At 38.4% G+C, this 17,352-nt stretch overlaps 1 protein-coding gene across 2 annotated transcripts in view; it reads right to left on the reverse strand.

Annotated features, from left to right (window-relative positions):
• Positions 1-17,352, reverse strand: part of gga3a (golgi associated, gamma adaptin ear containing, ARF binding protein 3a) — a 42,947-nt gene that overhangs the window by 23,709 nt on the left and 1,886 nt on the right. For both annotated transcript variants that reach the window (XM_062026998.1, XM_062026997.1), the window contains exons 2-13: positions 15,354-15,438; positions 15,070-15,145; positions 14,430-14,528; positions 14,236-14,359; positions 14,027-14,130; positions 11,358-11,438; positions 11,115-11,252; positions 10,911-10,992; positions 10,677-10,778; positions 6,801-7,004; positions 2,005-2,272; positions 1,491-1,732 (exon numbers count right to left, since the gene is read on the reverse strand). In XM_062026998.1, coding sequence (XP_061882982.1) covers positions 1,491-1,732; positions 2,005-2,272; positions 6,801-7,004; positions 10,677-10,778; positions 10,911-10,992; positions 11,115-11,252; positions 11,358-11,438; positions 14,027-14,130; positions 14,236-14,359; positions 14,430-14,528; positions 15,070-15,145; positions 15,354-15,438 — 1,605 coding nt within the window. The remainder of the gene's footprint in view (positions 1-1,490; positions 1,733-2,004; positions 2,273-6,800; positions 7,005-10,676; positions 10,779-10,910; positions 10,993-11,114; positions 11,253-11,357; positions 11,439-14,026; positions 14,131-14,235; positions 14,360-14,429; positions 14,529-15,069; positions 15,146-15,353; positions 15,439-17,352) is intronic.

Below are 17,352 nucleotides of genomic sequence, written 5' to 3' on the forward strand. Positions count from 1 at the left end.
GAACATGAACAACTATCAGAAATGCAGCCAAAATAACATGCAGATAATGTGTCATGAGACATGCAAATATACCAACAAATGAGGCATAATGATGCAAGCCTAAATAGCACTGTGGCGTTGATTAGTTTGCAGTTCTGCACTGACCAAATATGCCTGATTAGGACCCCACACAAGTCAATAACGAGTCATCAAAGCTTGGCAACACAAGTCAATAACATCAACAACACTCACCTTTGTGCATTCATGCACAGCATTAAATGTTTGGTGGACAAAATAAGACAAAGAAGGAGTGGCCTAAATCACGTCTTTCTGTGGCAGCGTCGGAGAAAGTTATACATGTACAAACTGCTGCGTCACGAGGACCGCCAAAATTATTTTCTTTCTATAATTTTCTTTTCTTAGTTTCTTTTCCTAATAAAGTTGTTTTAACTTTGGGTATTTAGAAAAGCGCTATATAAATCCCAGGTATTATTATTATTATTATTATTATTAAAATTAGTAGGACAAAAGGGCGCCCGCCAAATACTCTCATCAGCGAAGCATAAACAAAAACATATTAAAAAGTGGGCTTTCTAACAATTAGGAAGGTTTGTGTCATGTTTGTCCTCTTACAGAAACCATATTAAAACAAAAAATATTTTTTTTTCCCCCCCGAAAAATCTCCAGGTAACAGCTACAGCGGCGCTAAAGAGCTGCGGGTTGCCGACCCCCCAGTAGAGGCAAAGGACGTACGTATTGATAAGAGAATCATTAACAAAACTTGCAAAATAATTCTCAGGAATTGAAACACTGGGAACCGGTTCTCAACAAGAACCGGTTTTCGATTTGCATACCTATAAATAATGCAGCAATATAGAACACATAATGGTAAAAAAACAACATCCTTGTGTCATAATGTTGATGTTTAGGATTCCGGGGTTTCTGTATGCATCTCGCTTGCCATGACCGCGATTGGGGCACAGTAAGAAAATGTGGTGGTGACTGGCGAGTGCTGTGGCAAAATGTGTGTAGAGTGTTGGACCTGAGGATTGCTGTTGGTGTGTAAAGTCTAAAGAGCGCATCAGACTCTGTTTGCCTCTGTAGGGACACTACATTACTTACAAGACTCCTTCAAGCACTTGTTGCAGCCGGCTGAAGCTGCTTTAATTGAGCACCGAAATACTTGCCACTTTTCTATGTATCGTTACTACCGTTTACTTCGATACCAGCGCAATTATGGAAATAAGTTTGAGCATCTAGGGACCTTAATTGTTTATTTCAATTAAGGTTTCATGCAATTTGACCTGGAATAGGTGATCTTTGCCACACACGCACACGCACACACACACACACACACACACACACACACACACACACACACACACACACACACACACACACACACACACACACACACACACACACACACACACACACACACACACACACACACACACACACACACACACACACACACACACACACACACAGAGAGACTGTTTGGAACTCACTTGGTCTGACAGCCTCCAATGGTACAAAAACATTAGCAAAGGACGTCTCCTCTCCCCCGGCTGAATTAGTGTGGTTTTTTGTGACGATGGGGTTGTGGGAGTGTAACAGAGCATTGTCGGCATGGCATCTGGCTGGCGGGCAGTTGGTCGCCACTGGCACCCCGCTTTGGCACATGGGGTTGGCAGGAGAACGCGGATCATCACGCTTGGCTTGCGTGTTGTCAAAGTGCGCCTCGGGTAAACTGTGGGCATAAATTAGACAGAGACAGATGTGTTGTGTCCTGGTAGCATAATTTGGCAATGCTAATCAGTGTAAGAGGCCACAAAAAGTATGATCATGATTAATAGTTGCTGAGAAAAAGCACAAATAAAAGCCTTCATCCCTGGCAGTTAATTAAGTGGCACTTTAAAGACCAATGTGTTAACTAATGAGTCTTGTTGATCAGGCTATCATTTGAACCCTGGGGGATCAGGGAGAGGTGATACTGGTCTTAAAACCCATCCCACCACTTACCTTTTAGGACTGCTGAAATCAAGCAGGGCCACATCTTGTAGACTGTCACCCGTAGAGACGTGTTCAGACTGGGACGGTTGTGCTGCAGAGGAGACCTGTGACGCGGTGACATGGATGGTTGTCGGAGGCGACTGCCCTGTGCTGTACGCTGGCACTGTTGAGCTTGAGACTGGGCCATCTGGTGGTTGCTGGAGCGTGAAAGGTGCCGGCGGAGCACTGGGGAACACCGAGCCGAAGACAGAGGGAGGAATCGCACAGAATGCAGGACCTGCAGTTGAGATGATGTCAAACGGTTCACATCCTGACCGCTGAGGGCTCTCTAAAATATGTTTAAACACTGCAAATGATTGGTATTCTCTTTTGAAATGGGAACTGCACTTTTTGGGGGGAATTTTGCAATCATACACTACCTCATATAAGACAAGAACACGTTTTTCTTTTTTTATGCATTCTAACTATTAAAATACAGCCAGTACGAGGTGACTAACAACACAGATTTATATGTACACACAATATTCTGCCCATAGAGCCCTCTAAAAACATCTGAAAAAACGGCAACAATACTCCATTGACGTCTCGTGACCTAGTATTAGCAATATTGTTATTACAAGTGCTAACGCAGAAAAACTATTTTTAGCGGCGCCTTGATCACAGAGAGCTAACTAGCTTATGCTGTTATATTGACATATTGCGCCGGTTTGCTGGTGCAAGTTAATTCTAGATTATAAATCATGCCTCTCACTTGGATAGCAGAAGGTTGTGACCATAAACCGAGAAGTTGGTCAAGTTTGACATTCAACTTATACCCAGAGATAGCGAGAAGTGAAGTAAAGTGAATTATATTTATAGAGCGCTTTTTTCTCTAAGAGACTCAAAGTGCTTTACATAGTGAAACCCATTATCTATATTTAAGCTACATTTAAACCATTGTGGGTGGCACCGGGAGCACGGGTAAACTGTCTTGCCCAAAGACACAATGGCAGTGGCTAGGATGGCGGAAGCTGGAATCAAACCTGGAACCTTCAAGTTTCTGGCACGGCCAGTCTACCAACTGAGACATGCCGCCAGAAAGACACGCAAATACACTTGTTTGCGGCACATTTTTTAAACTCTTTGTAAGGATTATAATTAATTCTTCATCTAAACAAGAAGATATGAACATCCCATCAGTCTGCATCCCAGAGGGAGCAGACATTGTACAGTAAGTGATGGTTTTATGTTCAAAGTTCAAAGTTTGTATTTCTTGTTCAACACTATATATACACAATACTTCTGCATGATGCTTAGTGTTTGATGTTGAAGAGGAAGGCGAACATTGTGATGCTTTTGATAAATTAATACACAGTCGTATGCTTAAAATGAGCAAAATACGTAAATATTACACGGTATTACGAGTGTGCCTGTTAATACATTACATATACCGTACTTACATTGTGTATATAAAACAATGGAGGCTCTTGGACGTTTTTTTTAAAAACACTTTATATGTGGACTAGAGCAACTCTCTTTGGCTCCATTGTTATCTGACTGTTGCTAGCCTTTATTTACGAGTTAGAATGCATAAAAAAAGAAAGATGTGTGGTTGCCTTACATAAGTATTGTGATTAGACACAATTCCCCAAAAAGTGCAGTTCTCCTTTTTAAGCAAACATTATGAGAGACAAGAAGTCACGTGTCTTTAATTTTTTATTTTTTTATAGATGATAAAAAACGCTTGGATGATGTGGCTAATAAGATTTACCGTTGTAGCCTTCTAAGCCCTCTAAAACATCTTCAAAAACCTCCATCAACGTTTTATATACACAGTGCAAGCCCATATATAATGTAGTAACAAAATCATTTATAACAATATGTATTATGTACAATTTCACCGTATTTTGGTCATTTTATGCATTAGGCATTATTTATGCGGAACTTATTTTCTCAGCGCATTTATTTCCGTTTCCATAGCAACACACTTCGACTTCCAGCAACAAATGTGTATTTCTACAAACACGGGTGTGTTGATATCATGGCAGACTTGGTAATAGATGACGAAGACCACTACTTTTTCATAACGTTTTTCTTTTTGAAGTTGAATATACTGAGGATGAACTGATGATTATAGAAGCGAGACGAAAGCCAAGAGAGTGAGGTCGGCGTGACTTGACGCTGCAAATGTGGAACTTGGAGCCAAGCTATGCCGGCATAAAAAGAGTGCTTACCCAAACTAAACCGGAAAAAACGGCTCCGGCTAGCTTGACCAAAAGAACAACTGTCAATCGAGTGAGTCACTTTAATAATGATCATGATACACGCAGCACGTCATGTATGTTATTACAGCTACAGTACATAAATTGTCGAGCTAGCTGTGCACAAACAAAACATGAAATGTGGGCTAATACTTTACAGATACTGTAATATAATTGTTCATGTTTTTAGTCTGTAAAGATTGGCGTCCTATCACATTGTGTTCTGCAGCATAAACTCAAAAGTCATTCAGCTGTAGACGCAAGAAGCTAGCTTACGGCTAATACCGAGGCGATGTGTTACTACTCTAGAAAAAGAGTTACTCAGTGTTTGCTCTTACAATAAAAATGTCGCTACAGCTTGGTTATTATACAAGTTACAGAACGTAAATGAAGTATTGCTGGCGTTTTTTAAGTGATTTGGAGGCAGAAGGGGTCAATCCGTTAATTTCAAATTAGAATGAAAAGAACCCCCAAAACATCGGTCTTCCTCTCTCTCATAAGGATTGTAAACAATACGCAAAATTCCAAAAAAGTGCAGTTCAGCTTTGACGTCGTATTTTAGAACTGATGGATTTAAATAAAAGAAAACATATAATCTTTACAAAAGGTCCCTAAACAACCACTGAGTGTTTATGCCAAATTGCAAAATTAGTCTTTCAATCACTGCAAAGTAAAATCATTAAAGCTTTTGAAGATACTTTTCGGAGCCCCTCTATAGGAGCAGAAGAGAACATCAAAAGCAACAAGAACACTGACGTGTACTTGTACAGCCTAATGAGAACCAGTACAAGATACATATAAAATATTTAAATTTATTTTTTGATATTGCTCAGTTTTTACTGACCCCATTTTACAATATATTCATTGCTATGTTCATAGTCTGGAACTGCACTGCATCATTTGATGTGCTTTAGCTACCCGAGAAACAGTATTTTTCTCACGTGCTCGACATCAATAGATTGCGCAGGTCTAGCCCATCAGCTCATCAGTTAAGTTAATGAACAATATATTCCATATACAGTGCATCCGGAAAGTATTGGCAGCGCTTTACTTTTTCCACAATTTGTTATGTTACAGCTTTATTCCAAAATGGAATAAATTCATTTTCGTTCTCAAAATTTTACAAAAAACACCCCATAATGACAATGTTAAGTTTTTTTTTTAACATTTGTTTTAAATTACCGTAATTAAACACAAACAACAAAATCACATGTATATATTTGCAGATTTTGCTCAATATTTTGTTGATGCACCTTTGGCAGCAATTACAGCCTTGAGTCTTTTTGAAAAACACTTGGCACACCTATCTTTGGGAAGTTTCGCTCATTACTCTTTGCAGCACCTCTCAAGCTCCATCAGATTGGATGGTAAGAGTTGGTTTTAATCCAGGATGTCTCTATACTATGAGATGAATGCAGCAAGGTACAGTCAGGGAGGTGACCAAGAACCCAATGGTCACTCTGTCAGAGCTACAGCATTCCTCTGTGGAGAGAGAACCTTCAAGGAGGACAACTATCTCTGCAGCAATCCACCAATCAGGCCTGTATGGTAGAGTGGCCAGACGGAAGCCATTTCTTAGTAAAAAAAAGTGTGCCAAAATGCACCTAAAAGACTCTCAGACTATGAGAAACAAAATTATCTGGTCTGATGAGACAAAGATTGAACTCTTTGGCATGAATGCCAGGCATCACGTTTGCAGAAAACCATCACCGGACCAATACCATCCCTACAGTGAAGCATGGTGATGGCAGCATCATGCTGTGGGGATGATTTTCAGAAACAGGAACTGGGTAACTATTTAGGATAGAGGGAAAAATGAATACAGCAATGTACAGAGACATCCTGGATGAAAACCAATGCTTCCCATCCAACCTGATGGAGTTTGAGGGGTGCTGCAAAGAGGAATGGGCAAAGAGGAATGGACGAAACTGTCCAAAGATAGGTGTGCCAAGCTTGTGGCATTGTATTAAAAAAGACTAGAGGATGTAATTGCTGCCAAAAGGTACATCCACAAAATATTGTGCAAAAGTTGTGAATACTTTTGTACATGTGATTTCTATTTTTCTATTTTTAATAAATAACAGTAACTATTATAATTTTTGCATTGTCATTAGGGGGTATTGTCTATTGAATTTTGAGGACAAAAATGAATTTATTCCACTTTGGAATAAGGCTGCAACATAACAAAATGTGGAAAAAGTGAAGTGCTGTGAATATTTTTTAGATGCAATGTACGTATATTGCAGACTGGCAAAACAAGTCAATCAAGGCTAACTTTTTGCACATCATTGATTTTATGATAGCATCTTGTAGCAATTCAGGTAAAACAGTGTGCACTATTTGGCCGCGGCCATCAGAAGCACTTCCCATTTGGAAGTTTGTTATTTTCTACTAAAATGTTATCATCACAGAACAGATTGCACTGCATTTCAATCAATCAATTGAAATGCAGTTCAATGTTTACTTATATAGCCCTAAATCTCAAAGGGCTGCACAAGCCACAACGACATCCAGTTATCTGGCTGAGTTTCATGTGAACCCTGACATCACCGTGCTGAGTGTTACCTAAGGACAGCAGCTCTTCATCTAGCATAGAGAATGACGCAGAGGCTGTGCCTGACTCTCCTTCAGCCTCAGTGGGTCCACACAGAAGGTCAACGTGAGAAGATACAGATGATGCAAAAGGTGGCTTTCCTAGTTGGGAAAAAATGGTGTCGTCCACATCCATCAAATCAATCAGACTCTCAGACTGAGCCGTGAAGCTGGTGCCTATTGTGAGTAAAAAAAAAAAAACGTTTCAATTTCTCAGGTCAAACTTTGCTTCTGCTTGGCTATGAAGCAAAGTTCAAAAGGTTAGGTCTCCTAAAAAAAATTCAGAGTATCATGGCACACAGTAATGTTTTAGATAAACTGTACTCGTCAGAGTAGTTTTAATGCAACATTCTTCTTTTACTGGAGTATTTTTGGGAAGAAACTGTACTTTTACTCAATTACATTGAGTTTCATTTCAATCAGTAAACATATTTACATCCATTGATTATTGCTTGCAAAAACATATTGTTTAGGCTTGTCAGAGACACTTCCTCCGGTGGGCCGTGTCACAGGACTGTTTTACCAATCCAAACAAAGCACTAGTGACGCGAGACTCCATTTCACCAATCAAACAGAGCTTCGCAGTCACATGACAGCCCTCGAAAATATTGGTGGCCCTGGTGCAAAAAGTGACATATTCACATAAAGAAGAAAACGACAGCAAAATGCAGTCAGAAGAGGCAGCACTCCTCTTCAATCAATGTTTACAATATAAATTATGACAAAAAACAGCAATAACATGTGCTGTCATCGGTGTCAGTAGAAATTACATTTCAGACTACAAGAATTCCACTCCCAACTACAGAAAACACATGCGGTAAGTTGTAGGGGTTTTTTATGTTTGAGCTGCACATATCATAAGTGACTGTAAAATGTGCATCATTTCTAGTACATGGTGTAGCAGTGTCTTTCTGTATTTCACGCACACACACACAAACTACGACTGTAGTGCTAGTACCATTACAAAATATCAATTAAATAAATCAGAAGTTACTCATCAGTTACTCAGTACTTGAGTATTTTTTTTTTACTAAAACTCTTATCCAAGTAATCATTTGGATGATTACTTTTTACTTTTCATTGAGCCATATTACTCTCAAGCAGTGATTATCAATTATGTGTTGTCACGACCTCTCCTCCCAAATTGAAATACAATTAAGAACCTGATATTTATTCATTTATCCGTTCAAACCATTCTATAAGTTGCTGGTGCCAGCGCCGACATGGCACCGACCTGAAGACTTGTGTATTGTTTTCTCACGCTCCCCCTAACACCTTATCACCACCACACCTGACACCACTATATAAGAAGTACTGGTCTCATAAAAATACATTTTGGGAATGTATGTGTAAATACAAACTGTAGCTGCTGACAGACGCACATTGTATATATGTTATATAATTTCATAGTTTGTTAGAGTAAATAAATACAATGTATAAATATAAGTTCATATTTACATATAACGTGATTAAAAATGTATTTTCTTTGGTAATTTCATGCAAGTATATGGTAACTTTATTTTTGTTACAAAACCCATGTAAATTGGAGAGGAACATATTTTTTGTTCCGGTTTGGTCACATTGTTGGGGGGACAATTAATATGTGACGGAATAAGGGAAGCAGCATGAGACAGCAAGCATTTGATGGAAGAGGTTAATGGAGTCTCGGTTTAAAAATAAACTTTATTCCCTCGGAGTTTGTGAGGCCAATGAGTTATGATTCTTTCTGATATGTATGTGAAATCAATGTGTTTTATGTTATTGGATTTCAGACTAATTGTAAGTTCTGTTTTTCTTATTTATTAGTTCTGACGGCATTATTTTGGCATTGTGTTGGCATCGTTGTTACGAGAAGAAGGCGTGGCTGAAATAAATGTCTGTGTGAGAAAAACGAACAACTTGAGCCTTGATTAAGACCTCGGAGGGAGTAACACAAACACTTGAATGTAATATGCCTTTAGTAACTCAATAGGCAAGCAGCTTGGTGAGAAGGATACAACTGTTGGTACAATTATTAGAAAATGGAAAAGTTCAAGACTACAAACAAATCTCCTTTGGTCTAGGGCTCCATGCAAGATCTCACCTCTTGGAGCATTACTAAGCATGAATTGTTTTAGCTAAATTGTAAAACGTACAATGTTTGGAGTGATGAATGAAGAATCATTTTGAGAAAAACACTATGAACGGTTTTACTTCCGGCTCAAGGCATTGAAACAAGAAGTACATTTTCAACCCACAACACCTGCAGTGAGAAAACTTGTTCAAAAGATGGTGCCATAGCACAAAAAATATCACACCATTTAAGTGTCTCTGCTTGGTTTAATAAAAATCATTGAACGCAAAACACTATGGCGGTTTGCAAAGAAAAATCCATAAATTAGCCACACCGTTTTATAAACCGCAGGGTCAAAAGTTTAGGGAAAAAGTAGCAGCTTATATTCTGGAATTTCTTCAAAGTGTGCTTTTTTGTACTGAAACTAGAGACTTTTGTCAAGGCTAGAGCCAATTATTCATGTTTACATTAACTCTTATGGGGAAGTCCGCTCGAATATACAACTTTTCGGTTTACAAACCATGCTCAAGAACCAAATAAGTTCATAAATTGAGGTTCCATTGTACTTAAAGTACAGTATTACCACTTTTTAGGGCGTAACAAAAGATTAGAAAGCAAACACTGAACTGACTGCCAACACACCATAAACTATACACTATTACCATCCCACATCTTGGACTTGTAACTGTAATTGAGACTCACAAATGTGATAATAAAACAAGATATAACAACTGCATAGCAGTTATCATAAATTGCAAATTTTTTAATTTGCAAAATTTATAAAAAATCAAAAAACAGTTAATTTTATTTAAAAAAGTACCGGAAATTGGTACTACTGAATACCTGTATCAATTCCCAAGTACCAGCAATTGGTACCACATTGGTTCAAATGTGAACGGTACCATCCCTAGTCATTACTGCCAAAAGTGGTGCCAAAGTGTATTACAACCGAGTACGCTACGGCCCATACCAACCACAGCTGAGAAACAAATACTTTTTAGCGGCTCTCTAAGGGGGGACTCGCAGCCTACAATGGACCTATGGCTAAGAAACACTGCTCTACACTATATTCTTGACTTCATCACCAGTGGCTTGTTACATTACATGAGGCTTTCGGACGACAGCTTTCTGCTGACCTCTGGCACCAATAACTTGAGAAGAGTGGCATTTTGTTGAGGGGACAGAAGCTTTAAAGTTCTGAGGGTGGAGGCAGGTTACACAGCTGGTTACTATGATGATGTTACTGTAATTTAAAACACTGTGGTCTAGATGATAAGTACTAGATATGCGTTGGTGTAAAATTTGCTCCACACTCACTTTTATTATCCACTTTCTGCATAGGTCCGCAAGATGTTTGTTTGTGGAGGCATTTTCAGAGTGCAAATGAAACCATGCACCACCCTCTCCAAAAGGAATAATGTATCTTGAAAATCTAGACTGTTAAATATATATCTTGAAGACGAACGTCACCTATTGTTTTTTTCCAGACACGAAAATGAACGTCATGAACAGTCACATTAGGTAAACCTGGCTGCACACTATGATATCGATTCCGAGCAGCAATATAAATGCTGCTTTAGCAGCTTTTATGTCACTGCGTGTCACACGTCGGTGTTATTGTGCGTATGCCAAGATAGATGAAAACAATACTTTATCCCACCATTTTTTTGTGCTTTCTCAAACCAAATCTTAATGTCGCTGTCTTTTTACGCTGGCGTTTACGGATAATTCTTATTTCATACTGGTCCATCTAGACAAAACAGTCTCTTGTAAAATGTTCAGTGTGTGCTGTGTACCTGATAGAGTTTTAGTCTCTCCATTGCTAGTAGGGCCTTCCATTATCTTCTTATAAGAATTAAGAACATTGGAGAGGTCATCATTGGCCTGCAGGATGTCTCCTAGATAATAAGGACAGGCAGAGACAAGGTATACGTCATTCAAACCCTACACACGAAATTCGGCTCATTGTTTTTTGTTATGTGAGTGTCAGGCCCCCATGAAACATTCATACCGGCAAAACGATTGCATACCCAAATAAGTGTCACCATCATCTGTCTCTGTAGCTAGCTGACACACTGTTTGTCTCAGCTTGTCACAGTCACTGTACAACTCCTACAACAAAAATAAGGATGTTGAAGGTATTTTTTTTTTTTACCAATCCTTACAGGGTTGCAGTGAAAAGCAAGTGGTGAAGAATAAAATGTTTGCAAAATAGTTTTTGGAGGTGAACAAACCCTAATGAGGTCCTTGTCAACATCAGCAGAGGCTTCAGGACTAAAGTAAGTAAGCATCTCATTAAGGAGTTTGACACGGTTGTTGACTGCCTCCAGTGTGCTACTCTGCTTGGACACTTTCTGTGACCTCACTTCATCCTGCAACAGCAAAGTAGTTACATCATACTTGGTGAATGTGAGTCACTTTATAAGTCTCAATCTTTCTGAAGGAAAGGCAAATAATTCAAGCAAGAAGAGCTGTACCTCTTTAACCATGTTCTTGATGAGTTGATTGGCCTCCTGCAGATCAGAACGCTTTTTGCTTTTAAGCAGCTCTGCTAACTTCTGCAGAGGAAAACAAAAAAACAAAAAACAGTATAGGAACCCAGCCATTGATTGCCCAAATGATAAACACTATAAACCTCAGCTGCTGCCATAAATCAAGTGCTGTCAACACAGAGAAAACAGGACTTGCTTTGGTGTACCATCCATCATCAGTCAGTGGGTGAAAAAACATCACTCTATAAGTTGCCAACTTACGGAAAAAAAGACTACAAGGATACGGTTACTGACTTCCCTTTTCCAATACAAATAACAATCTCGTAATCACATTACTTACTGTATTTATACTGTATTACTTACTGTACTTACTTTATTTCACAACATACCGTCATAATACAGATTAAACTATTTAATGGTTATTCATGCAGTGTTATTAAACTTGATCCAAATCGTTTTAAACATTTCCATAAGTAAAAAATATCTGAATTTGCACATATACTGATAAATTACATGGAAAAAAGCTGAGATGAAACTTTCCCCTTTAGAACACTGCACTCAGTGCTGAGTGCACTTAGACGAATATGGTCTTTTCTTCTCTGATTAGTGCGCAAGTGAGCTTACACTTAGCGCAGAGTACTAAGTGTAAGGACGTCTGAGGACAAGCGTCTGTTCTGTCAGCATGTCGCCAACATGTTTAATTGTCAGAAACATTTACACTATGGCTTTGTACAGCATGTGTAATGTATTTAATGTATGCGTGACATCATTATTCTTGCTAATCGGACAATAACAGAAAAATGTTAAATGGTGGTGCAGTGGTATGCTGATTCACCATTAAAGCGTGGGGGCGTACGTGAGCTACCAAGTACTTGTTGCTACCATCTTTCTACAACGAAGCACAGCTCCAGGAAGTGCAAACTTCACAAAGCTTGTGATACTTAAAAAAACTAAAAGAAAATAAGGAGGACTTTTACAAAGTAGCAGCTGCTTCCTGGAGAAGGATAGGCACATAGACCAGTACAGAAGTACCTCAACTTATGACCTTAATTCTCTAAACTCAAAACACTTGTACCTCAAATCAATGTCAATTCTTCTTCGTACTATACTTTACACGCACTTTCTCTGTTCCCATGTTTGGAAAACAAAGTAATGTCAATCTCTAGCTATAGGCTATTGCAAGTAAGACCGGATGTTTCCGACAAATCTTACAGGGTCCACTGTGTATTTGCTACGCCAACTAATGGCGGCGATGCTTCTAAAATGTTTGCTTGCAACTTAAAGCATAACAGTTAGTCAAGAGACGGCTTTTGTCTCAAAACACTCTTAAGTTGAGGTACCACAGTATTAATTTTGACAGTAGTTTTTAATTTAGTTTAAGTCATAGTCTTTTGATTAAATAGTCTTTTAGTTTTAGTCAAACTTAAGTCATCTAAGTTGATTTAGTTTTAGTTTAGTTTTAAGGCTCCACTATGCTACAGCGTCCGACGCATGGCCTTCTGACAGCATTTCTTGCAGTTCTCAGCCAAAACTCCAAGGGGCGGTGTCTCCTGAGGGAGCAACCACAGCTGTCGTTGACTCGCTATTTACCTTCTTGCGTAGTACTAGTGAGCAATGAAAACATCAACCTTAAAGATTGTTGTTGGCGCTGGGACTAATCATGCAGGAACATTGGTTTACTTTTAATGTTGCTCATAAACCGGAGGACAAGACTGTGCCATTCCGAAATGAGTCGCAATAGAGAAGGGGCGAATTCACAACACTATTGAACTGTTCCGAGTGTGGGGCGCCATAGACAAACAAAACTGTCAGAGAACATTTATTGATGTGAAGTATCACAGCATTTGAATTAACTACAATTACAGTAAATGCAGTGCACTAAAATATAAAGTATAAAAGATAAGGCATCTTTAAAGTTTCCTTGAAAGCCCCTTTATTTATACTACCTGCGAACTATTTATTAACACAGAAACAGCATAAGTGTATGGTCAAGAATGATGCAGTTAGTGATTTTTTTGCTCATATGTCAATGTTAATTAATATCTTCCAGGCATTCTTTCTTTTGTAATTCAGCTTCATTAATATTCATAAAATTAAAGTACAAATTTGTGAGTGCTGACTGCGTACGCAACGCACTAAAACAGACAGGAAATACTTGTTTGCGCACAAAATGAGAAAATAAATACCCAGCCCTGCCCCTATTGGTTTCTATGATGTATTTATTCAGTACACTCAGGACAAAATCTGGTGAGTTCACATATTTGATGAGGAAATGTGCAATTACAGATTTTTACTTAAGAATCTTTTTTTTTTAAGGACAGTTTTAATCACACAGAAAATTTACAAATTTAATACAAATGTATTTAATTAATTGTTAGGTTGTTTTTTTTCCCCATCAAAACTAGTGAGGCTTTGCCTCACCTTTCTACACTGGCCGCACACCCCTAAATCAGATAGACACAGAGTGAAAAAAAAAAGTTGTATTTTTCAGACATTTCACAGCATTTTAAATGGCAGCATCATTCACACAGACCAACGCCGACTTTACAGCTGTTATCTTTAAAGATTATCGGAAAAGAAGGCTTTCTTTCTTCCCCCTGAGTGCACAATATTCCTTTATCAAACAATCATGCCATACAATGATTTTGTCTTACTCTACTTTTCTGCTCATCATTAAACACTGGATTCTTGGGCCTCTCAGATGAAGATGGGACTAATGTAGCATCGGAAGGGATCTCAGGGTCAGCTAATACAATACCTGGAAATATAAGTGCACTGACTATATCTCAGAACTTAAAACAGCCTAAATATCATACATGGCTGACTAATTCTTTGAGAAGTTGTTAAAAATGCACACACTCACCCTGAGTCTTCAGCATCTGGTAAGCCTCACAAATTTTGGTTTCCTCAGGAAGATAAATGGTCCAGCTGTATATCATCTTTATTACTTTTGACTTCACCTTCTCAGACACCGTGTCTCCTAGATACTGAATAAATAAATAAAAAAAGCTTATATGACAATCTAAAAGTGATTTGCACAGCATTGATTTCACTTACTTTGGGGGATATGACTTTAATAAGTTCATTTAAAAAACGGAATCTTCCCACTTCATTCTGAAACCTTTGGCCACAGTTCTTCATACAGGTCTCAAGAACCTTCAATGAAGAAAATAGACTCAAAGTAAAAAAAAACATACAGTAAAACAATGATGGCAACAATAGTCAATTGTGGTAGATTGAATGGAATTGATTTGATGATTTAATGTGTCTTGAAGCAATTAATGACACTCAGCATATATATATATATATATATATATATATATATATATATATTTATATATATATGTATATATAAATATCTACTATTCGCCGCAACAAAGATCATGGCACCCACACACCACCGCTCTCATGTGTGCTCTATTGCAGCAGCCGTGCAGAAACTATGTCCACGGGGTCCCGATTTCGTTCATTTTTATTAGTACGCTCTCAATTATTCAAAGCAATAGAATATAAATATACACTTTTTTAATCAAGTTAATCAATTTAATTGTCCAATTTGTACTTAAAAATGTTTCTAGGACTTAACAAAAATGTTGTAATGGAGGTTTTAACTGGGAAAAATGTACTCTAAATTCAAACATTTGAGAGAACAGCCCCCTGAGGAGATTGTAAGGATTGTAAGGATATAGTTACAGACCGTCAAGGCTTGCAGTGCCTCCCATTCCTGCGGTGAATGGATCTTGTGTACCAACAGTCGTACGGATATTTGGGGTCTGGAAACGTAATGGCACACACACACAGACACCGAGACACACACACACAAAACAAACGATTACAGTAATCACACAACGCAGATGTGATAATTATCCATCTGCTCACCACCACCACCACCACAATGAGCTAAGTAAGTAGATCATGTTGTACTGGCACAATTCGTTATTGTGAGAAACATTTGCTGTGATTGAATCAACATAATTATACCCCTCAAGCTCCTTGTTGATTTGGTCACAGAATGCCATAACATACTCCCACTCTTCTTGTCGGTTGGAAGGAGCGGTGGCTTTGTCTGGAAGGAGGTCAGGGGGAGAAAAGTATGATGCAGGGAAGTTCTCTACATCATTGCCAATGTTAACTCAGCATATTTCTAACAGTGTCAGTATCAACTGGGGATATCTTACAGGGGAAATTCACTTTTTTTTTGGAATGTTGCCTACAATCCTTATGTACGTAAGACAAGAACACATATTTTTCTTTTATATGCAATTTAATTTATAAAATTCGGCAAGTACGATGTGGCTAACAATGCAGCTAATGGGAGTACTCTATTGTGCCCATAAAGCCCTCTAAAAACAGCCAACAATACTCCATTTACATCGTGTGACCTCAATTCAAATTATTAGTGATATTGTTATCATAAGCGGTAATGTTCAGGAACGATTATTGATGGCACGAAATTTGCCGAGGCTTCGAGGCGTGTGTCGAGTAATGGAGGGGGAGTTTCCGCGTGGCCGCATAGGGACGCGGTTCAGATTTTTCAGGGAGATTCGACAACATATTTAAATTGCACAAGCTCCATTGAAAACGTGGGCTTTTGAGAGTTGTGGACAGTTCCGAATCTGGATAGTAGTTTTTAAAATGCTAATAGAATTAAAGAATAATGGTGTATGATAATAAATATGACGAACAACTTAAACCAAGCAGTTTGCCGCTTTGTTAGAAATATTATATAGCTAAGGTTACCATCATCCTTACAGATACACTCTGGTAGCGTCTGGGCACTCGCCTTTTACGCCACATAACTTTATGCTGCATGACATGGGTTCAATTCTCGGCAACGCCAGTTTCCGAATGCTGTATTTATTCTTTTTTAACCGGCCACCAAAAATCCATAGCTGGATGATGGAGAGGTTTTGTCAACAAAAAAGAAGAAGAATTGCTTTAAACCAAAACAAAACAAAAAATTAACAAAATCTCCTCTGTTCCGTGTACATCATTGTCCATGTTACATTAAATTGTCATCTTCCTCTTTATGCCATTTCCTGAAGGTGACAGAAAAACATACAGCCCGCCATAACATACGCTACTACCATGTTGGCAAAATACAAACACACAATACATATCTAATACATACAACATTTTATTATACATGTGTTAATTTAAGTAGCAAAATCATTCGCTCAAACATTTGTTGTGATTCATTACCATTTCCAAGAGCCATAACAGATGTAACAATTCAAGAATCACACAATATTTGGCGAAGATACAGCTGTTTTTAATTATACATTTGGCCAGCATGCACGTAGCTTCGAGAAATTCTCGAACTAATTGGCTCAAGTGGTTCAACGCCTCACGAGGCTTCATCTGACCATCACTAGGAACTATTTTTAGTGGCGCCATGATCACAGAGAGCTGATTAGCTTATGCAGCAACAGTATTGACATACTGAGCTGCTGCATTCGCCTCTGAGTTGGTGAAATTAAGTGCAAGATTACAAATAATGCCTCTCACTTGTATAGTAGAAGGATGTGGCCATAAGCCGAGAAGTTCGTCAACAATGACATTCAACTTAAGACGCAAATAAACGCTCGTTTGAGACCACCTTCATTTTATTTTTTTTTACCTGCGTGAGGAATATGATTAATCCTTCATTTCAACGGGAATATATAAACATTACATCAGTCGGCATCCCAGTGAGAGTAGACCTTGTACAGTAAGTGATTGTTTTATTATGTTCGTACTTAGTATTTCTTGTTTAGCACTTGGAACACTGCTACATGATGCATAGTGTTTAACTAAGTCTGGGTGTGTTTAGCACACGGCTAATAAAACCTGTAGCTCATCCTCTTTGTATTCAGGCTTACAAATATTAAGTTCTGGATCATCAACTGTCCCAAAGTAATCGTCTGTCATTAAGTCTGCCATGGGTAGTAGTACTGTTGTAGTTGAAGGAAAAAGTGAACATTCTGATGCGTCTGTGAAA

The sequence above is a fragment of the Entelurus aequoreus genome, linkage group LG18, assembly GCF_033978785.1.
Source record: "Entelurus aequoreus isolate RoL-2023_Sb linkage group LG18, RoL_Eaeq_v1.1, whole genome shotgun sequence".
Lineage (NCBI taxonomy): Eukaryota > Metazoa > Chordata > Actinopteri > Syngnathiformes > Syngnathidae > Entelurus > Entelurus aequoreus.